The sequence below is a fragment of the Hyposmocoma kahamanoa genome, unplaced genomic scaffold, assembly GCF_003589595.1.
Source record: "Hyposmocoma kahamanoa isolate Upper Pololo Valley unplaced genomic scaffold, ASM358959v1 228, whole genome shotgun sequence".
In the NCBI taxonomy this organism is placed as follows: domain Eukaryota; kingdom Metazoa; phylum Arthropoda; class Insecta; order Lepidoptera; family Cosmopterigidae; genus Hyposmocoma; species Hyposmocoma kahamanoa.
Genome location: NW_020653747.1, coordinates 459561 through 478336, shown reverse-complemented (window position 1 = coordinate 478336; position 18776 = coordinate 459561). Strand labels below are relative to the sequence as shown.

Genomic DNA, 18776 nt, shown 5'->3' with positions numbered 1-18776 from the left:
ATCGTGAAAACCTAAGAACTCGGAATATTTGACATATAAATACAAACACGGTCTTCGAAAACGAATTAGCATTTTTTTCGCTTCTTCATTGCATGAAAGTTTCCTATGTTTTGATGTATCTTATTTTGTTCAAAGCCGGTTACAAGTTTTCCATACCTATTGCCACTTGTTTTTAATTAGGTGGAGTACAATCATTAATATAATAATTAATCGTCTCACTGTAACCATCAATCTGAGCAACGGGGGACATTGCTCATTTTATCATTTTCACGACGAAAATACAAAAAAGACGAAAAAACAGAAAAGAGTACTAAAGCACTATTATTAAATTTAACCGTTTTTTAATTTTTTGTTAAGTTAGTGGTATAAGTAGGTTTTTTAATTCTCGCAATTATTAATACTAAGCAGTTGGCTGTATAAGTTATTCCTTTGCCCGTTTATATAGTTCATTATTTAGTAGGTAGATTTAAAAGTTAGATTAGAGCTAGTTAGTTCGTTTTTTGAAAGTAATGCAAACATTTGCCTCCGTGGCCGAACGGTCACTATGCCACGCAGAGGTCCCAGGTTCGATTCCCGGGTCGGCAGAAATATTTGTATGGCCTGCATTTATTTCTCTCGTGAGTTTGGATGTAATTAGTGGTTGTCTACGTGTGTGTCCATGGCACCCGCGACACAGGGTTTCCCTAGTGCGGGGCCCATATTGAGTGTGTGCGTTATTATTATTATTTCTCTCGTACGTTTGGGAAATATTTTTTTATGACTCCGTCGCACGGTTCGAGAAAAGCTCCCCTTGTGCCTCGGCGGCAGGGTCGCTGGACCCGTGCTGTCGGCGCACCTGGTCGGCGTGCGGCCCGTCGTCGCAGGCCTCGCGCAGCAGGCGCTCGGTCTCGGCGTGCAGGCGCGGCAGGTGCGCGGCCACGGCGGCGCGCTCGTAGCAGCCGCGCACGGCAAAGGCCGACGCGCCGTGCAGGAAGCGCGCGCCCAGCGCCATCTCGCGCTCCAGCCCTGCGGGTCGGACGTTGTAGAAGCGCGCGACCTCCGCTTCGTTCATTTCGTAGTGCTATTAGTTCTCGACCCCCTACTTCACCCGCTAAGATATCTTTTTCGAATAAAACTAACCTATCGACTAGAATTGGCAACCGGTCTTGACAACTTCTCTGAATGAAAGTGTACATACACGTACATGTGTAATAAAAATATCTAAAAACTACGTATTTCTATTTAATAAAACAAACGCTATATACATGACGCTAACATTTTTTTTTCTGCATAATACCGATCGCTAATCCACAGTCACTGTCTCCCTTGTCTCTATACCGAATTTCAAAAAAAACCTAACAAACAAAACTACTTTCGCATTTATAATATTAATTTGGAAGTTTGGATTATCTATATGTATACATTATTAATATTCAATATGTCACTTTCATTAAATGTTCTTCGATTGCACCCCCTTTCCAACTCGTAAATTCCTATCCTAAAGATGCCTGGAAGAAATTGCTACTTAGCAACAGCAGCGCCTGATGTACGATAGCCATCGAGTATATAATCAGAAATAGAGACGAAATAAGGGCCATCCATCCTTGGCGAATGGGCATTATATCACTTTTAAACATCAACTCTCGTTTGCGCTCAAATCACAAATTAGGAAACTGAAATAGTACAGCGCAAACAACTGACCTGTATGTACGTCTCCGTATATTCCAAAAATATTCTGTATTTATTGTAATAAACATAATATCTCTAACTATGAGGGCTGTTCCATTCGGTGGTGTGGGAAAAACAGCAAAACATTTTATTACAAAACAAACGGATTCGCATTACATCGGTAATCAAATATTAAATATGTAATTTTATAATTTTCGTCAGTACGTATACAATGAATAATGATCTGAATATTAGGTAGGTATCTTAGAGCATACATATTATAAAACAAGGTATCGTGTCTAGTAATATGGTGTAATATGTTTCTAATTTGTGGTCGTAATTTTATTAATAGAAATATGCTGGTTTTTTAGTTGAGTATTCGATTACACGGATACTGATTCAGTATATTTTCTTGATATTGTTGGAAGTCGTATTAGTTTGTGGGGAGAAAATGAGACACTATGTAACTGAACATATGTAAATGTAATTTTTTTCGACATGTTTCACTGAACACAAATACGCAACTGACGAAATCGTAAAATCAACATGACACGAGTTTGCGTTATACATAGGGCGCACTATAAATTTCCGGAACTGGCCACTTACAAATAAACAATATTTAAAAAATAAGTACATTTGAAAATGAAACCCTTTGGGTGTAGAATAGTTTGTTTCATTTGACTGTCGCTTGTTTTTACATTGTGGCGTCATTTTAGAAATTGGTTGTTTACATCACCATGGATTTAAGTCGTGAAAATTTTCGTAGTATGATTTTCTTTGACTTTAAGTGTAATTTAACAGCTCAGCGGAGCTTCGCTCGGCTTCAAACTGCTTTTGGCGATGAAGCACCATGCAAGACGATTATTTATAGCTGGTTTGCAGAATTCAAACGCGGTCGTGTGAATCTCAGTGACGAATTTCGTGATGGTCGCCCGTCCACTGCTGTGAACAACAAAAACATCGATGCTGTGCGACGTATGATCAAAACAGACAGGCATGCGACATACCATGATTTATGCATAGGCATCTTTAGGCATAGGCATGAGTCAAATACAATCAATACTACACAAACATTTGGGTGTGAAAAAGTCGAGTTCTCGGTAGATCCCACACAATTTGACTGAGGCTCAAAAAACGGATCGCGTCATTTGGTGCAATGCCATGCTTACCAGATTCAACGAAGGGGCGTCAAATTTGGTGTGGGACATAGTAACAGACGAAACATGGATTTATAGTTACGATCCCAAAACAAAGCAGCAATCGAGCGTATGGGTCTTTCGAGATGATTCAAAACCAACCAAAGTGGCGCGCGTACAAAATGCCTCTAAGTGGATGATTGCTTCTTTTTTTAATAAAACTGGACACGTGGCTACTGTTGCTTTGGAGAATCGTTGTACCGTGAATAGTGATTGGTATACAACCATTTGTTTGCCGGAAATTATTGACAAACTCCGTAAAAATAACCGTAAACGCCGTATCATCTCGCACCACGATAATGCCAGTTCAATTTGTCTGTACGAATGAACTTTTGAAAGTGAACAACGTTTACCTTATGTTTGCCGCGCAAATTTAAAACGCAATAAGTAAAATTTTCACGCATTCGCCGCGATGCGATCTACAATAATCAAAGTATCCTAGAAATAGGAAATTGAAAACTCTGGTATGCAGTAGTAAGTCACATAACTAGTCAATATTTATTCACCATAAACGCATTAAGTGCGCTTGCTGCCATTAACTAAGTGTGAAGGATAATTTATTAAATATAAGTGCAGTCATTACATTAGATATCATTTTTCATTTTACATAGCAAAGCTCAAGTTAAACTGGTCGATTTGAAGTGAAACAATTGACGACACCCGTCAATTGTTTCGAATTCGGGCTGTCCAATCGGAACGTATTTGTCATAGTTTTTTTTATTACGTGCAATAAACATAATTTCCTTCATTAATTCATAGCATTTATAAAGGTCACTTACCTGCCAACACATGCGTCATATAATGACTAATGTCACCCGAATGGAGTAACTCCGCTGCGAAGGCAGCGTGGTGCTGGGCTGCCGCTGCTAGGTATGGTTCCAAAACCAGTTCTTGATACAAAGCAAGTGGGGACCGGACCCGGAAGGCTTGCACCTGACAAAAACAAAGTGTTTACTTTGGAAACTCGAAATTACTTAAGAAAAACATCAACAAGGCATTTGAAGATTTATAGACAACGTCACAACTGCAATATACTATTCGTTAGAAAAAAACACACATTTTTCACATAATATAAATTACTGACGTAACTCGAAATTGTGGAATTGAGAAAACAAGATAAATAATATTTAAATTAAATAAATTATACCTTTTTTTATAAAAAAAAATTAAACCAACTTCAATAAACCGGATCCATCACCGAATTTGCCATACTTAGAGGTAGAATATTTTCTTGAAATTTAAATGGGACCAATACTAAGGTACCCCCTTTACAACAAAAAAAGAATCATCGATATCGGTTGACAAATGTCGGAGTAATCACGTAACATACGCAAAAGCATCGAGTATATAACCAGAAAAAGAGACGAAATGTCATTTAATTTGTTTGACAACTGCGCTCCGATTGGCCAGCCCGAATTCGAAACAATTGACGGGTGTCGTCAATTGTTTCACTTCAAATAGACCAGTTTAACTTGAGCTTTGCTATAATGGACGAAAATTAAAAAATTACATATTTAATTACCGATGAAATGTGATTCCGTTTATTTTGTAATTAGATGTTTTGCTGTTTTTCCCACACCACAGAATGGAACGAATGGAACGAAAACAAATGGCCCCCATAGTTAGAGGTAGTATGTTTATTACAATAAATACAGAATATTTTTGGAATATACGGAGACGTACATACAGGTCAGTTGTTGGCGCTGTATTTCAGTTTTCTAATTTGTGATTTCAGCGCAAATGAGAGTTGATATTTAAAAGTGACATAAGGCCCATTTGCCTGATGAGTTGCCAGGGATGGATGGCCCTTATTTCGTCTCTATTTCTGTTTATATAGGTACTCGATGCACAAAAAATATTCAGTCGGATTGAGAACCCGCTCCTTTTATTTGAAGTCGGTTAATAAAACGCTTTTGACGTATGATCACATGTGACTTTATTATATCAAATGAACGAATTGGTTTTGGTCTGGGTGTTCTGTAATTTGTGTGCAATCGTGGCGCACTATTATTATTAATTTAACCACGGTATGACTTCTCTTTTTCTCTGGCCCTGTACTCTTGTTTTTCATCCGAAATAATTACCGTCAATAATTTACTGTTGAATATCAAATACTCGACTAAATTAAAAAACGCATGATGCGAATAAAGCTTCATACCTGACATTGTTTTTTAATCTGTGTTACTTATTTGCCAGTAATTGTTTCGGACGGGTATAGGACGTAGTACGAGAGTACCAACCCGAGACCGTGGGGCGTGTAACTATTCTAAATATCTGACAAATAGATAAAAAGTAATACCGTGGTATATTTAATGTAAGAACGGCTGAACACGTTGCGTCGTTAGAACGAAAGTGACCCAACACAAATTTCCAACTTTTTTGGGGATACGAAGTTGTGATATACATACATTATTATTAACTTATTGAATGTGACGATGTTTGACCATCCATGATTTTGAATTTTTTTTTTGTGAAATTACTCCACTGGTTATAATTATTACTACAAAGATCGAACACTTAGAAAAAAATCCTTTGATCCGGCTGGATTCGAACCGACGTCTTCCAGCAAAACGTGGCAGACGCTATGCCAACTATGCTACGGAACGAACTCGCTGACCTTACGAATATTTCTTTGTGCTTGTTACAGGTATTTATTTGTTTTTATTGACTTTTTTGCCGAAGCATCATCTGTGAGAAATCTATTTATTCACTCACCTTTGCAGCTACATAAAAATTGTTTCTGATTATTTTAATATTTAACAAATTACATACATACACGTATACAGAAGAGGGCCACTGTGAGTCGTATTCCAGAGCTCTACTTAATGCTCAAGTCAGGACTTGAATATGATTTAAAACACTAGAAATCATACTCGGGTCGTATTTCCAGTGTTGAAATCATAATCACGTTCTGACTTGAGCATCGAGTAGAGTTCTGAAATACGACACTGTGGCACTGCTGCCGCGTCACTACTAAATTTTCATACAATATTTAGAAGTGCGACTGCAGCGCTGGCTAAGTGAGAAAGTTCATGAAATCTCTCACAGATGTCGCTTACGACGTCGATAACTAAAAAACTCTGTATAAAAGATCTATAACGGACACATCGAAGAATTTCGTCGACTTGGTAACTCGACCTGTAGCTTAGTTGGAAGAGCAATGGGGACGGAATCCCGTGGTCGCAGGTTCGAGTCCCGTTGTGTTGAAGGAATTTTTCTTTGTGTTTGTTTTTTGTATTTAATAATTACAGCAAGAATTCACTCTTTCATTTTCACCAGCTAAGGAAGATATTATGACATTATCTAGAATAAAGCATTTCGAAAGTCGTCTAAGTAATAAAGTAACTAGCGTTAGTAAACATGATGATTTTCGGATCGAAAACGGCTCAATTCTAATTCGTCACCTTTTCGCCAACTGCGAACACGAAAATCGTGCCTTAATATACCGACACAGGAATGGTATTTCAAATATCTGAAAGAAACCCATATAGTGAATCTGTGCCATTATTTATGGGCAATGATTTACGGTATAAACTCATTTTGTTGATTTTTGAATTAGGTCACTTTCATTCTAAAGGTGTTGACATTTGGATAACACAAAGTTAAAACACAAAAAAGGGAAAACGCACCGCTAGAGGACCCTCCGTCCGAAATCCACGATACTACAGACATACAGACAGAGAAACATATTCTTATGAAAACTGTCTTGTGGTCTCAGACGTCCCACGTTCTGTACCGATCAAGTTTTGTACCTCAATATGAGAAATATGAAATTAACAATACAAAAAGCTTACACACCCATACACGATAGTTCTTTTGCAAGTAGTCAGCAGATTGTCTTTGTTGCAGCATTAGATCAAGGTTGCCATATTATTGTAATCTTCTCCTTCCTGTCCTTATCCCACGTTAGGTGGGGTCGGCACAATATGTATTTTTCTTCCACTCTCCCCAATCAGCCGTCATTTCTATACGCACACCTTTCTTATCCATGTCATCTTTCACACAATCTATCCATCTTTTTTTTGGTTTTCCTTATTCGTCTCCTTTCGTCATTGTTCCTACATTCCAACTCGCAATCTTCAGTCTTGTTCCCGGACATATTACTGTAATGTCATCTGATTTTCAAAATATACCAAATTTGAAGTCCATCATGCATGTTTGCCGGCCCAAGCCGGTAGAGAGTTGCCCGTTCCATAGATTATAAAAACAAATGACGTATGTACGTGCCAAATATGACCTAAAACTATTTTCGGCAAATTTTACGTCTTTTTTTATATAATACCAAATGACGGCACGAACAAGTCGTGCGCCTGGTGGTAAGCGGCACGCCTATCCGTGACAGTTGCAGTGCCACTCGGAGCTTTAAATCACAAACTCTGAGACCAAGTCGACAAATCCCATGCGCCTGTAATTTCACCAGCAAAACAGGAACACCGTAATGCTTGGCGGTTCTACTATTTCATCCACGCCCCAAAAACGTGACCTTGTCCCCGAGCGCGATCGCGTCCGCGCCGCGGCCACGCACCTGCACCGTGCTGCCGATGGCCATGCGCAGCACGTCGGCCATGGCGGCGTCGGGGAAGTGCGTCCGCGCCGCGCCCAGCGCCGCCACCACGCGGCCCGACAGCGCGCCGGCCAGCGGCTGCACCAGCACGCGCTCCCAGATCACCAGGCCCAGCTCGCCCACCTGGGGACTCGCTTTCCGTCAACACGATGCTTTGTGCACGTATGTGAAATCAGGTAACGGAAAGTGGGTAAAATCTAAAACCGGATTCTTCTGCCAATACGGAATATTTTCTTCAAATTTGAACGGGAACACTGCTGAGGTAGAATCACCTAAATCTGTTCACAAACATCGGGGTCATCGTGTAACATACACACAAAAACACACATACAGTTGAATGAAGTTTCTCCACGTTTTTTTGTAAAGTCGGTTAATAAAAGATAAATTTTATTAACAAATTTTATAATTTAAGAATAAGGATCTTAGACTCTTAGAGAAGAAATATAAACCATGGGACCTGTAATGACCCCGAAACGTTGTTATTTTGAAAAACAAATATAAACAATTTATACCCCAAAAAATAGACTATTTCTATTGTCTACTTACAAATGTCCCAAACTTACCTCGAGTTGTCGTGAATCGTGTTCGGGACAGCTGACGGTGGCCGCGGACCCATATATAATTTCTGCATCTGACACCTGTACGGATAAATCATTGTTACGCAATAATACAAGTAAGGAAAACTACTGGGTTAAATAATATATTACAACCTATATTATTATGATTATTACAAATACATTGCATGACTCAAATTAAGCGTTTTATAATTTTAATTTCTTTTTTACTTCTTTATTTCTTTTAAGGCGTAAGTAAAGCTAGATAATTTTTTGTAATTTTTTGTACATGTTGTTTCAACTGCCTCCGTGGCCGAACGGTTACCATGGCCGGACTGCCATGCAGAGGTCCCAGGTTCGATTCCCGAGCCGGGAGAAATATTTGTATGGCCTACATTTATTTGTCTCGTGAGTTTGGGTGTAATTTGTAATTGTATATTTGTGTGTCCATGGCACCCGCGACACAGGGTTTCCCTAGTGCGGGGCTATGTCGAGTGTGTGCGTTATTATTATTATATTCTATTAATATCTATTCCGAGTAAATTAAATATATTGACGGTTCCTATTTTTGTTAGGTTATTATGAAAAATTAATATTTAGTGATGGTTTTTGATAGGGCCTAAATTCTATAATTTTGGTATTTAGGAAGTTACTTTCTAAATTGTGATCAATCATCCATGTTAAGATTGTATTTAGTGTATTATGAAGAATTTGATTTAAATGGTCATTATTTTTACAAGATGTGTATTCTGAATATTGAGATATCGTCAGCGAAAAGGACACATGAGTCAGTTATTGCTTTTGGGACGTCATTTATATAAGCCAGGAACAATATGCACCCAATGACGCTTCCTTGTGGTATCGAATTGTTCATGTTTTGTGGCTCTGATCTGACTTGGGTTATTTCCCCTGTTTCATAGTTATAGTGTTCGATTTCTACATATTGGATTCTGTTTTTTAGATATGATGCGAACTATTTATGAGTGTCACCTTGTGTAGCCGTAAGTTCCGTAAAGCTTATCTATTAAGATATCATATTGCACTTTATCATATGCTTTGGATATGTCCAACAAGGTACCGATAGCATACTTTTTTCATTAAGTGTATCCAGAATCTTCTGCATAAATTTGTAAGTCGCGAGGGTAGTTGAACGATTTTCCGAAAACCATTTTGTGATTCATCAAATATATTGAATTTTTCACAGAATGAGCATAGGCGGTTACATATTGCCTTCTCAAATACTTTTGATGCCGCGGGTAATAATGCGATCGGCCTGTAATTACTCGGATCATACTTACTTCCTTTTTTGTGGATAGGTTTTATTAGTGATTGTTTAAGAAGATCCGGTAACACGCCTTCGGTAAATGATTGACTGACAAGTGTATAAAGTGGTAACGTCAATTCGTCTGCACATGCCTTTACAAGCGCGGGCGGTATCTCGTCTATTCCGTAGATGTATTTACTTTTTAGATTACGTATAATTACGTTTATTTCGCGTGGTTCGACCGGGTTCAAGTACATAGTGTCCACTGTTGGACGCAACACCCGGCGGCCGCGCGCGCATAGCTTGTCCGCTCTGTCAGAGGTTACGGCTTCGATGCTACTAGAGTTAGTCGCGGGCGCGTTGCCCACAGATGCAAAATATTTGTTAAAACTGTTTGATATTTGTTTCGGATTTGATATCAGTACGTTTTGAATTTTTAGCGTGAAATTGTGTTTATTTTTGTTTATATTTTTATTAGTACGTTGTTTTATTATTTTCCACATAGTTTTTATTTTATGTTCGGATTAGTGCATTTCATGAATATATTGGATTTGATTTGACTTTTTAATAGTTTGTTTTAATATTTTTGAATAGGATTTGTAGTAATTGCGAAGCGCAGGGTTTTTCGTGTAATAGTTGATGATTATTTTTAGTAGTTTTTTGTTTTTGCAACTTTCCTTTACGCCGCGAGTCAGCCAGGTTTTTTATTGTACGGTTTTAATTTTCCATAGTCCATAGTCTTGCAGAGTATGGAAGTGACTGAGATAGGTTGATAGTTGACAGGGTCAGCTCGAAGTCCGTCGTCATCTTGCTTAGCAGCCGCTGAAAAGATTTTTGCTACACTTGGCTGAGTATTATGCTTCTTCTCTAAGTGTTGAAAATATGCTACATTCTTGTCTTTCTTATCTGGATGCATTTTATTCAAATGATCTTGCAGTCTTGAAGGCTTCATTCGAAAATGTTTTTAGATATAGAAGGCACAAAGGCGACGATGGGTTTGTGGTATTTTCAATGAATCCGAATTTAATATATTCCGCACAGTGTTGCCGTCTCTTCTTTTTTACTTCCGACATTGGTTTGTTTTAAGAAATATGTAAGTAAGTGTTGAACTTACTACTTATCTATTACGCGCGAAACCGCAAATGAAAATAAAATAAATATTACGTTGTTTATGTAGGATTGCGTAAGCAGCACGCACCGACAGGAATAAGACAAACATGCATGAACTCGTTTATCTTATTCGACGCTCAATCGTACTCAACAAGTAAGAACAAGTATTCTATGAACCAGCCGATTGATACAGGAATTCACAAATCGGGTTATTTAACAATCTATCCAATATATATAATCTAGTCTATTTATTATCTACGAAAATTACCTATCTAGGAATACTAATAACTATTAAAATGCGAAACTGAGTCTGTTGCCTTTTTATTTGTTTGTTTGTGTCTACTGTTATGAGCTACACGGAGAGAAATATCGAACCGAGTTAGTTTGAGCAATCTCTTAATTAATATTAGTTGATGTTCACAAGTTGTAGTCGAGAGTCGAGAGCTCGGTCGGTGTCTAAGGGTCGTATTCCAGAACTGTACTCAATGCTCAAGTCAGGATTTGAGCAGACTTGAGTATGATTTCAAGCACTGGAAATACGACCCTAATGGAAAGGACTTGAGTATGATTTCTATTGCTTTGAATCATGCTCAAGTCAGGATTGCACTGGAAACACAAGCACTGGAAATACGACCCTAACAGCAGGGACTTGAGTATGATTTCGAGTGCTTTAAACCATACTCAAATCCTGACTTGAGCATTGACCCTAAGGGTCATATTCTAGAACTTTCTTCTTCTTCTTCCTAGATGAAATTACAAATCTCCCCCTAAGCCTCTACACAACGCCCCCACTTTTTTCTGGGTCTCTTACCGCCCTTAAGGCCTGCAGCGCCCACAAGGGGGCGTTATCGCCCACTTTGGGAAAGGCTGATTTAGGCGAATGATTTGACCATTTTTTATGTTGAAATGAAAATTCGAATTCAATATCGCGCATCGCTATTTGGGCAGTAAAAATAACAAAGCGTATAGCAAACTAACCTTTTGTCTTTTGACGTGCTGTAAATTGAGGTAGGAATATAGACAGTTAAGGTACGCCACGCCTTGGCTGTATTCGCGCCATGCTGCCACATATCTGTAAATAGTAAATAATTAATAATAAATAAATAACGCACACACTCAACAGAGCATAGCACTAGGGAAACCCTGTGTCGCGGGTGCCATGGACACACACATAGACAACCACAAATTACACCCAAACTCACGAGAGAAATAAATGTAAGCCTAGTAATCGAACCTGGGACCTCTGCGTGGCAGTCCGGCATGGTAACCGTTCGGCCACGGAGACAGTTGTAGTAGTAGCAGAAAAGTAAATACAATAGAGAATTTTCCACTTTCTTTTGAGGAGTTCTCAATTCTTTTGTTTTTTTTTTGTATGTATGTTACGCGATAACCCATACAAAATTTGTGAACCGATTTTGATGATTCTTTTTTTTGTTGAAAGGGTACCTCAATATTGGTCCCGTTTAAATTTGAAGAAAATATTCCATCTCTAAGGGTGGCAAACTAGGAGATGAATCAGGTCTCGCGCAATTCCCGGTAACCGATCTCAATAAAACTTGGCTAACAGACGTAATTCCACGAACTTTAGAGGTTGGTTTTTTGTATGAAAAAGTTACAATTATTTAGTAATTTATTTGTCCATATACGTAATAATAAAAAACAAAAGTTATTACCTGTTGAGCAAACCGTCATTGTGGTCGTTGTTTTCAAGCGGCGCAGTGCCGCGCACGCGTTGTAGCAGCCCTGACACGTGCTCTTCAAGGAAGTTTCTAGAACGACAGTAAATGATTATTAGAAACAAAATCACAACCGAAGGCCGTGATGACGACATTAAGCCCCCAGTTACACGACATGAAAGTATACGCGTCCACCGAGCGGTGACTGCCCGGTTCCACGCTTTCACGTACATTATTTGCGAATCTGAATTCTATTTACTTAGGCCAGTATGGCACCTCAAATTTAGATCACAGACTAAAAACCATAACAATGATTATGCTGACATCTAGTGAAAATTCGTTGTATCACTTTTAGGCCTTTCTGGTTCTATCAAAATGATCAATTTGAACTGGAAAAAATCATAAACTCAATATTGTAAAAAAATGAGTTAGGCCACTATGGTTCTCATGGCCTCAACTAAGTTCTTCAGAACAATACGCCGCGGTCGCCGCGTAGACCAAACACGTAAAATCTAAATAAAATAGAGCGTGTCTCGAAAATTCGTGTAGAATAAACGCGCCCTACCTAATACTGCTGTCCTTATTATAAACAACGTGATCGATATTTTGACCCCTCCTACGTAAAGTACCGTATGTCGAAATTGCCAAGTTTACAGGGGAGCGTTTTAAAGTTCTGAATTTACTGAATAGAACATAGCACATGAATTGAGAATTTCTCAGTTTTATTCGAGAACGAGTTTTAAAGAACGAGCTTTGCCGAATAAAACTGAGAAATGCTAAAGTTACTTGTTATGCTTATGTCAATGAATTTAAAAAAAATTAAAACTCCCCTGTAAACTTGGCAATTTCGACATACGACACTTTACGTAGGAGGGGTCGATTTTTGGCAACATTGAGTTATTAACTTATCTGAAATCAGAAAATCGTGATCTACAACCCCCTATCAGCTTTATTTTTTTAATATCTTATTTAGTTTCAGTTTTATGGTTAAGCAAAATCAGCGTAATTTAGGTGCCAACATCACCTAAATTATAGGTTTCGTATGCTTTTTACAAGTACTCCCGCCATTTATTATTATAATACATATTTCACGCAACAACTTATACCTACTTACAGCAATAGCCATGAAAAGCAATACAATAATTAAAAACCAAGGAGACAATAACATGAACATCATAATTATTATTAACTTATTATGTAACTAAATTTCACGTCACTCAATTTGCCAATGCCTGGGATAGGTAGGTTGTGATAAGACACTTTTATAATTGGACATAGTTGTGGGTAGGCATTTTTACGATTGGACATTTTTATGGTTAAGCATTGTTATCATTGGTCATTTTTACATTATAGCGTCGTTATCATTGGAAATTTTTATGGTTAAGCATTGTTATCATTGGACATTTTTATGGTGAAGCATTGTTATCATTGGACATTTTATGGTGAAGCATTGTTATCATTGGACATTTTTATGGTGAAGCATTGTTATCATTGGACATTTTTATGGTTAAGTGTAGTTAAGATTGGACGTTTTTATGGTTAAGCATTGTTATGATTGGACATTTTCATGGCTAATCATGTTTATGACTAGACATTTTTAATGTTGCATATTTTTCTTTGCAAAGATTGAAAACCTACCTGGTTTCATCGTAGAGACGATCAGCCAATGGCTCTGGATGCGCAACGCACAAAGCGTACACGTCCGAAAACCGTGTGTTCCACACTGACCGCTCCACAGAGCGCAGGCCTACTACCCCCGCCACCTGGTTGTATACCAAATAACATTATAACTTAAAAAAACAAATAAAACCATGTACCGAACTAACATAGACAAAAAATAACTACTGTTATACAATGTATAACTACCATATCGGCTGAACTGGCAACCGGTATCTCAATATTGACAACTATACAGGATGAAGAAAAAATCAATTACATAGCATCTGGTTTATTAAATAAAAATACGTAATGTACATACACACATGTGTAATAAAAATATTTAAAAACTAAACACATTCCACTGATTGGGGATTGTATGGGCCTAGTAGCGAGTGTTGTGCGCCCATTAAATGTCTATTAACAAATTTGTTTGTTTGTTGCTTAGATAATAACTATATTTCATATTGCCATGTGTCACTTTTACCATGGAGTAAATAATATGTTTTACCAACATCTGAATTTAATTATAGTGTGCTACGAACAAGCCCTCTGTGTTAGCCTACATGTCTTACAACGAAAGGGCTTGGACTGTAGTTCATGTGGGCCCTATATGGACAGGGAACATCACTCACGTCATTAAATTGTCTTGCAGATGTGTGCAGGATTCCTCAAGATGTTTTCCTTCAACGAAAAGCTCATGCTAAAGGATGATAACCGATGAAATATACAGACATATCCCTAAACTGGAAATAATACTTTTCCTAACACGTTTAATAATCGAACAAACTTATAGAATTACATTCCGTGCATAAGTGTATTGGGAAAAAAATACCCAGCTGCGCTTCAGTGGGTAAGGTCTTCCGTCTAGTTGTGATCTCTCAGAAATAGTTTCCTTAAAAATAAGGTATAGATTCTTGAAGCACAGTTTGTACGGTTTTTGGGTTTTTAGCCAAGAGTATAAGGTCATCTGCGAATCTCAAGTGGTTAAGGTGTACTCCATTTATACTCAAGCCATATTCCTCCCAAACCAGATGTCTAAATATACTTTCCAACACAGCAGCGCCTATATTGGGCGATAGATGATCCCCCTGATGGATACCCTTTCTGATTTGGAATTCTTCTCCTGTAGTCTCTAGCTGTATTTTACTCTTTTTGTATATTTGTTGGATCAGTTGTATATATTTCTTTTGCACTCTTTGTTCACTGAGAGATTTCCAGACTTTCATTAAAGTTTTCTATTATTTGTTTTATTACAAGAAAGCCAAAGTCAAAGTCAAAGATTATTTATTCCATAGGTAAAATAAATTTACACTTGAAAACGTCACATTTAAGCTACTACTCGTTCACTACGCTGACCTCCCTGAGAAGAACGAGCAAGAAACTCTAGGGATTGCTCTTTTCAAATAAACTTAAATGCTATGGAATACACTTTGAATCAAATTTGTGTGGATTCTGGAGCCGTGTCGTCTTTCCATACATCTTTATCTAACACGTAGTCTTCAATTTTGTAATATGATTTTTCAATCAAAATATTTTTTATGTCGTTTTTAAACTTAGGAAATGATATGACTTTGACTTTGACTTAATATATGCTCCGGAATCTTATTGTAAAAACCACTTTGCTATGATTTACAGTCATGACGATACGAACAACTATACCATTAGGCTACAACGGCTGCGGTGACAGATAAAGAAAGAACAAAATATTTACCGTTTCCTTAAGGTTGGCCCACGTCTCCTGGAAGTCGACGTTCCGCGGCTTTAATGACATCATTGGAATGCCTCTGAATGATCCTAAAAGAAAAAAAATCAGTATAAAAAAAGTCATACACCAGCTAAACTTATTAACTAACTTTATTTACTTTTATTTAGCTAACTTTATAGCTTCAATTAGGTATTACTAACTTAAACCTGCGTACTCAGAGATATTTGTCCTGCTTCAAGAGGAGGAAGGCCTGTTCCTGGCAGTGATATTTTGCATTTTGCTTATCTGGCATTCTGCGTAATCTGGCGTTTTGCATAATGCGCCAAAACGAATCACGCTTGTGTTTCAGGATATTTTCAAATTAAGAAATAGTTTTTTATTTATTTTTTTTATAATTCAGACAACTTAATAGGTCCACAATTGTGTTAGTAAGGGCGCGTTCCCACTATGTTGTGACGACAGATTGTCGTGCAGTTTATAGTGTCGTGGCTTGTATATTTAAATGAAGTTGTTCACATATAGTATGACACGATTAACTGTCGTTCACGATTTTTTATCGTTACAACGACAAACTGTCGTCACAGTGGGAACAGCTAGAACGACCGTCGTCAGACGATAAAAAAAGTCACGATAAAAACGTGACGACAGATTGTCGCAACTCCTACTGTCGTCACGTTTTATTTATCACTGTCCGCACTCTGCTCCCTGCCCTTCCCTCTCGTACCCTGCACTCTCTGCTCGCTTTGCAGTAGCGTTGGGCTTCCAAATGAACTTACAAGCGACTGCAGTGCATCAAACGATTCTATCGTGCAAACGACAAGGAGGCTGTCGTGAAACGATAAATTGTCGTCACGATCTAGTGGGAACAGCTAGTCACGACAGTTGTTCAACGATAAAAAATCGTCCACGACAGATAGTCGTGATATGGGAACAGGCTAGACACGACAGTCGTCCAACGATAACAAAACGTGACGACATAGTGGGAACGCGCTCTAACTCTTAGATTATGTTAGTACTTAATAATTAACAATGCTTTCATCCTTTGAGTGAGTTTCCACATCAAAGGACAATCAAATTTCTTAGATATCATATTCAAGATGCTGTTCTGTTACTGCTGCCTCACACTCTGTTTATAAGCGAGTTAGTTTTTTGCGTAACACTGCGTTGAAACCGTCTGTGCGTGTCTCAACGAACATGCTCGACGCACTGCAGTATCGCGGCTGCCGCAACAGCACACTTAAGGCGTTGTTATATTGGACGCGCAGAGCATTCTAAGCGCTTTAAGTGTACCCGAGCCACAGACTTGACAAGTGCAGAATGCCTTAAATAGCGTTATTTTAATTGTAGCATTAAGAATTAAGAATTTAAGAATTAAGAATTAAGAATTTAAGAATTTAAGAATTAAGAATTTGTTTGTTGTGTGTTGTGAAAAGTTTCAAATTTAACTGATTACACAATTTAATTGACATTGTAATCAAATACAATCACCACCATCCCCGTCACCTACAGACTGTTGTAAGATCTTTGATAAACAGAGCATATGACCTTTGTGACCCTGAATTCTTGGGGAATGAGATATCCCACGTTAAGAAGGTCCTTAGGTGGAACGGATACAGAGTGAACAGACGGCAACCACGGCGGAAAGCTAAAGGGAAACATCCTGACGTTTTAAGGCAATCAGCATTCATGCCTTAGTGAAACAAATAATGGACAAAAACTGTACAGTACTAAAAAAGTACTAAACTGTGTTTACGCCATTATCTAAGGTCACGGGGCATATCAAATCACCTGAGGATATAATCCCCTTTCAATCTCCGGGCATTTACAAGATTGATTGCAGTTGTGACAGTTCCTATATTGGGTAGACAAAACGCACCATAGCCAAAAGAGTTAAAGAACACATTGCGGCTATTAAGAACCGTCAGCTCAATAAGTCTGCAATAGCCAAGCATTTGCTGGAATCAGGACCAAACCACTGGATTGAGCTTCATAATCCCAAGATCCTTTCTACAGAACGTCATCACTATAGTAGAATCGTACGTGAAGCAATTCAAATTAAAAAACACTGTTTTTAAACAATTTTTTTCAGCAACAGAGTGGTGCACAATTAGAACATGCTACCGGAAGATGTTGTTTCTGCTGTCTCTGTTAATGACTTCAAAAACAAGTTCGACAACTGGTTACAAAAGAGTGAATTGGTGCTAAAAAGTGAACTAAAACAAACAATATAAATTTCAACACTGTGTGATGTGGACATACTAGAGAAAGCTGTTCGTATATAATCAAATAAATAAATAATTTCAACCAAGAACAAGGCTTTAAGCTTTCATCATCATGGGATGCAGTTATTGGCAAATGCACCTAAATGACATCAAGTATCACCCGACAAGTCGCTGAATGTTGATGTCATGAGTGTTGAGTGGCAGTTTAGTGAGAACCCTAGTGCACAAATAAATAATGAAGATCAAGTGCGGGTAGTTAGAATAACTCTGACTTGATAATAAAAACATTGAAGAGAGCCCCATACATTGGTGTATTTTAAAAATGGAATATTAAAAAGTCTGAAAAATATTACAATTCATGAATTTTCTAGTTAACCTAAAGGAAAGTCAGAAGTGGCTGTGAGCCCATTACAATATCCGTGAATAAATTATCTAAAACTCCATTAAAAATTTACCGAATTATCTTTTAGGTAATGGAAGTTTTCGAAAATTAGAATACAAAAATTACGACGTGTTAATTACGCATCTTTAAAATTTGTTTACCGTTATGTATTGCGCGTTATATTCCGTATAAATGATACTATACTTGTATTAACGAAAAAATTAGTTTCAACAAAATTTTACAGAGATATTAACTTCGAGGGTACCCACATCAAAGTTACGGAGCTCGTGTTTAAAGGTTATTTTTCTCGAAAAATATATGATGCCCACAATGAAAGCGAAGCGATGGGTTTGTTGGCACCGGGATCTTGATTTGGCACATTGACAAAAGGGAACAAAGCATTGAAATTACTCAGCGTATATCCCAAACAATAATATCATGTATTACCTTGCAATGATGTGACAACTTTCCTATGTGTCGGCTCGTACAGCGCCGATATCGAACGCTCGTGTTAACACCAACTGTTTTTGTCACAATACAGTCAAATAACAAGAAATAAATGTTAGTTATTTTGTATAAATTGCGTAAATTCAACAAAATTGTATAGTTCCAATTTCTTCGAGCAATCCAAGATTTTGATTTGACGTTTCTTCGTCAGTGTTGTCAGTTGAAAATAAGTCGAGTGTTGTTACACTTGGGTAATAGTGGAAATTTTTCCGGAAAAAATCCCGAAAAATTGAAAATATAATAAATATAATTTGGAAGGTTCATAATATGTTCTACGTTTAGAAATATAT

At 37.7% G+C, this 18776-nt stretch overlaps 1 protein-coding gene across 1 annotated transcript in view; it reads right to left on the bottom strand.

Annotated features, from left to right (window-relative positions):
* Positions 1–18478, bottom strand: part of LOC113228363 (cullin-2) — a 32275-nt gene extending 13797 nt beyond the window's left edge. Inside the window, exons 1-9 of the mRNA XM_026461636.1 lie at positions 18427–18478; positions 15382–15464; positions 13650–13774; positions 12009–12104; positions 11314–11407; positions 7971–8045; positions 7369–7530; positions 3623–3776; positions 836–1005 (exon numbers count right to left, since the gene is read on the bottom strand). Of these exons, the coding sequence (XP_026317421.1) occupies positions 836–1005; positions 3623–3776; positions 7369–7530; positions 7971–8045; positions 11314–11407; positions 12009–12104; positions 13650–13774; positions 15382–15444 (939 nt within the window). The 5' untranslated portion in view covers positions 15445–15464; positions 18427–18478. The remainder of the gene's footprint in view (positions 1–835; positions 1006–3622; positions 3777–7368; positions 7531–7970; positions 8046–11313; positions 11408–12008; positions 12105–13649; positions 13775–15381; positions 15465–18426) is intronic.
* Positions 18479–18776: the final 298 nt, after the last annotated feature.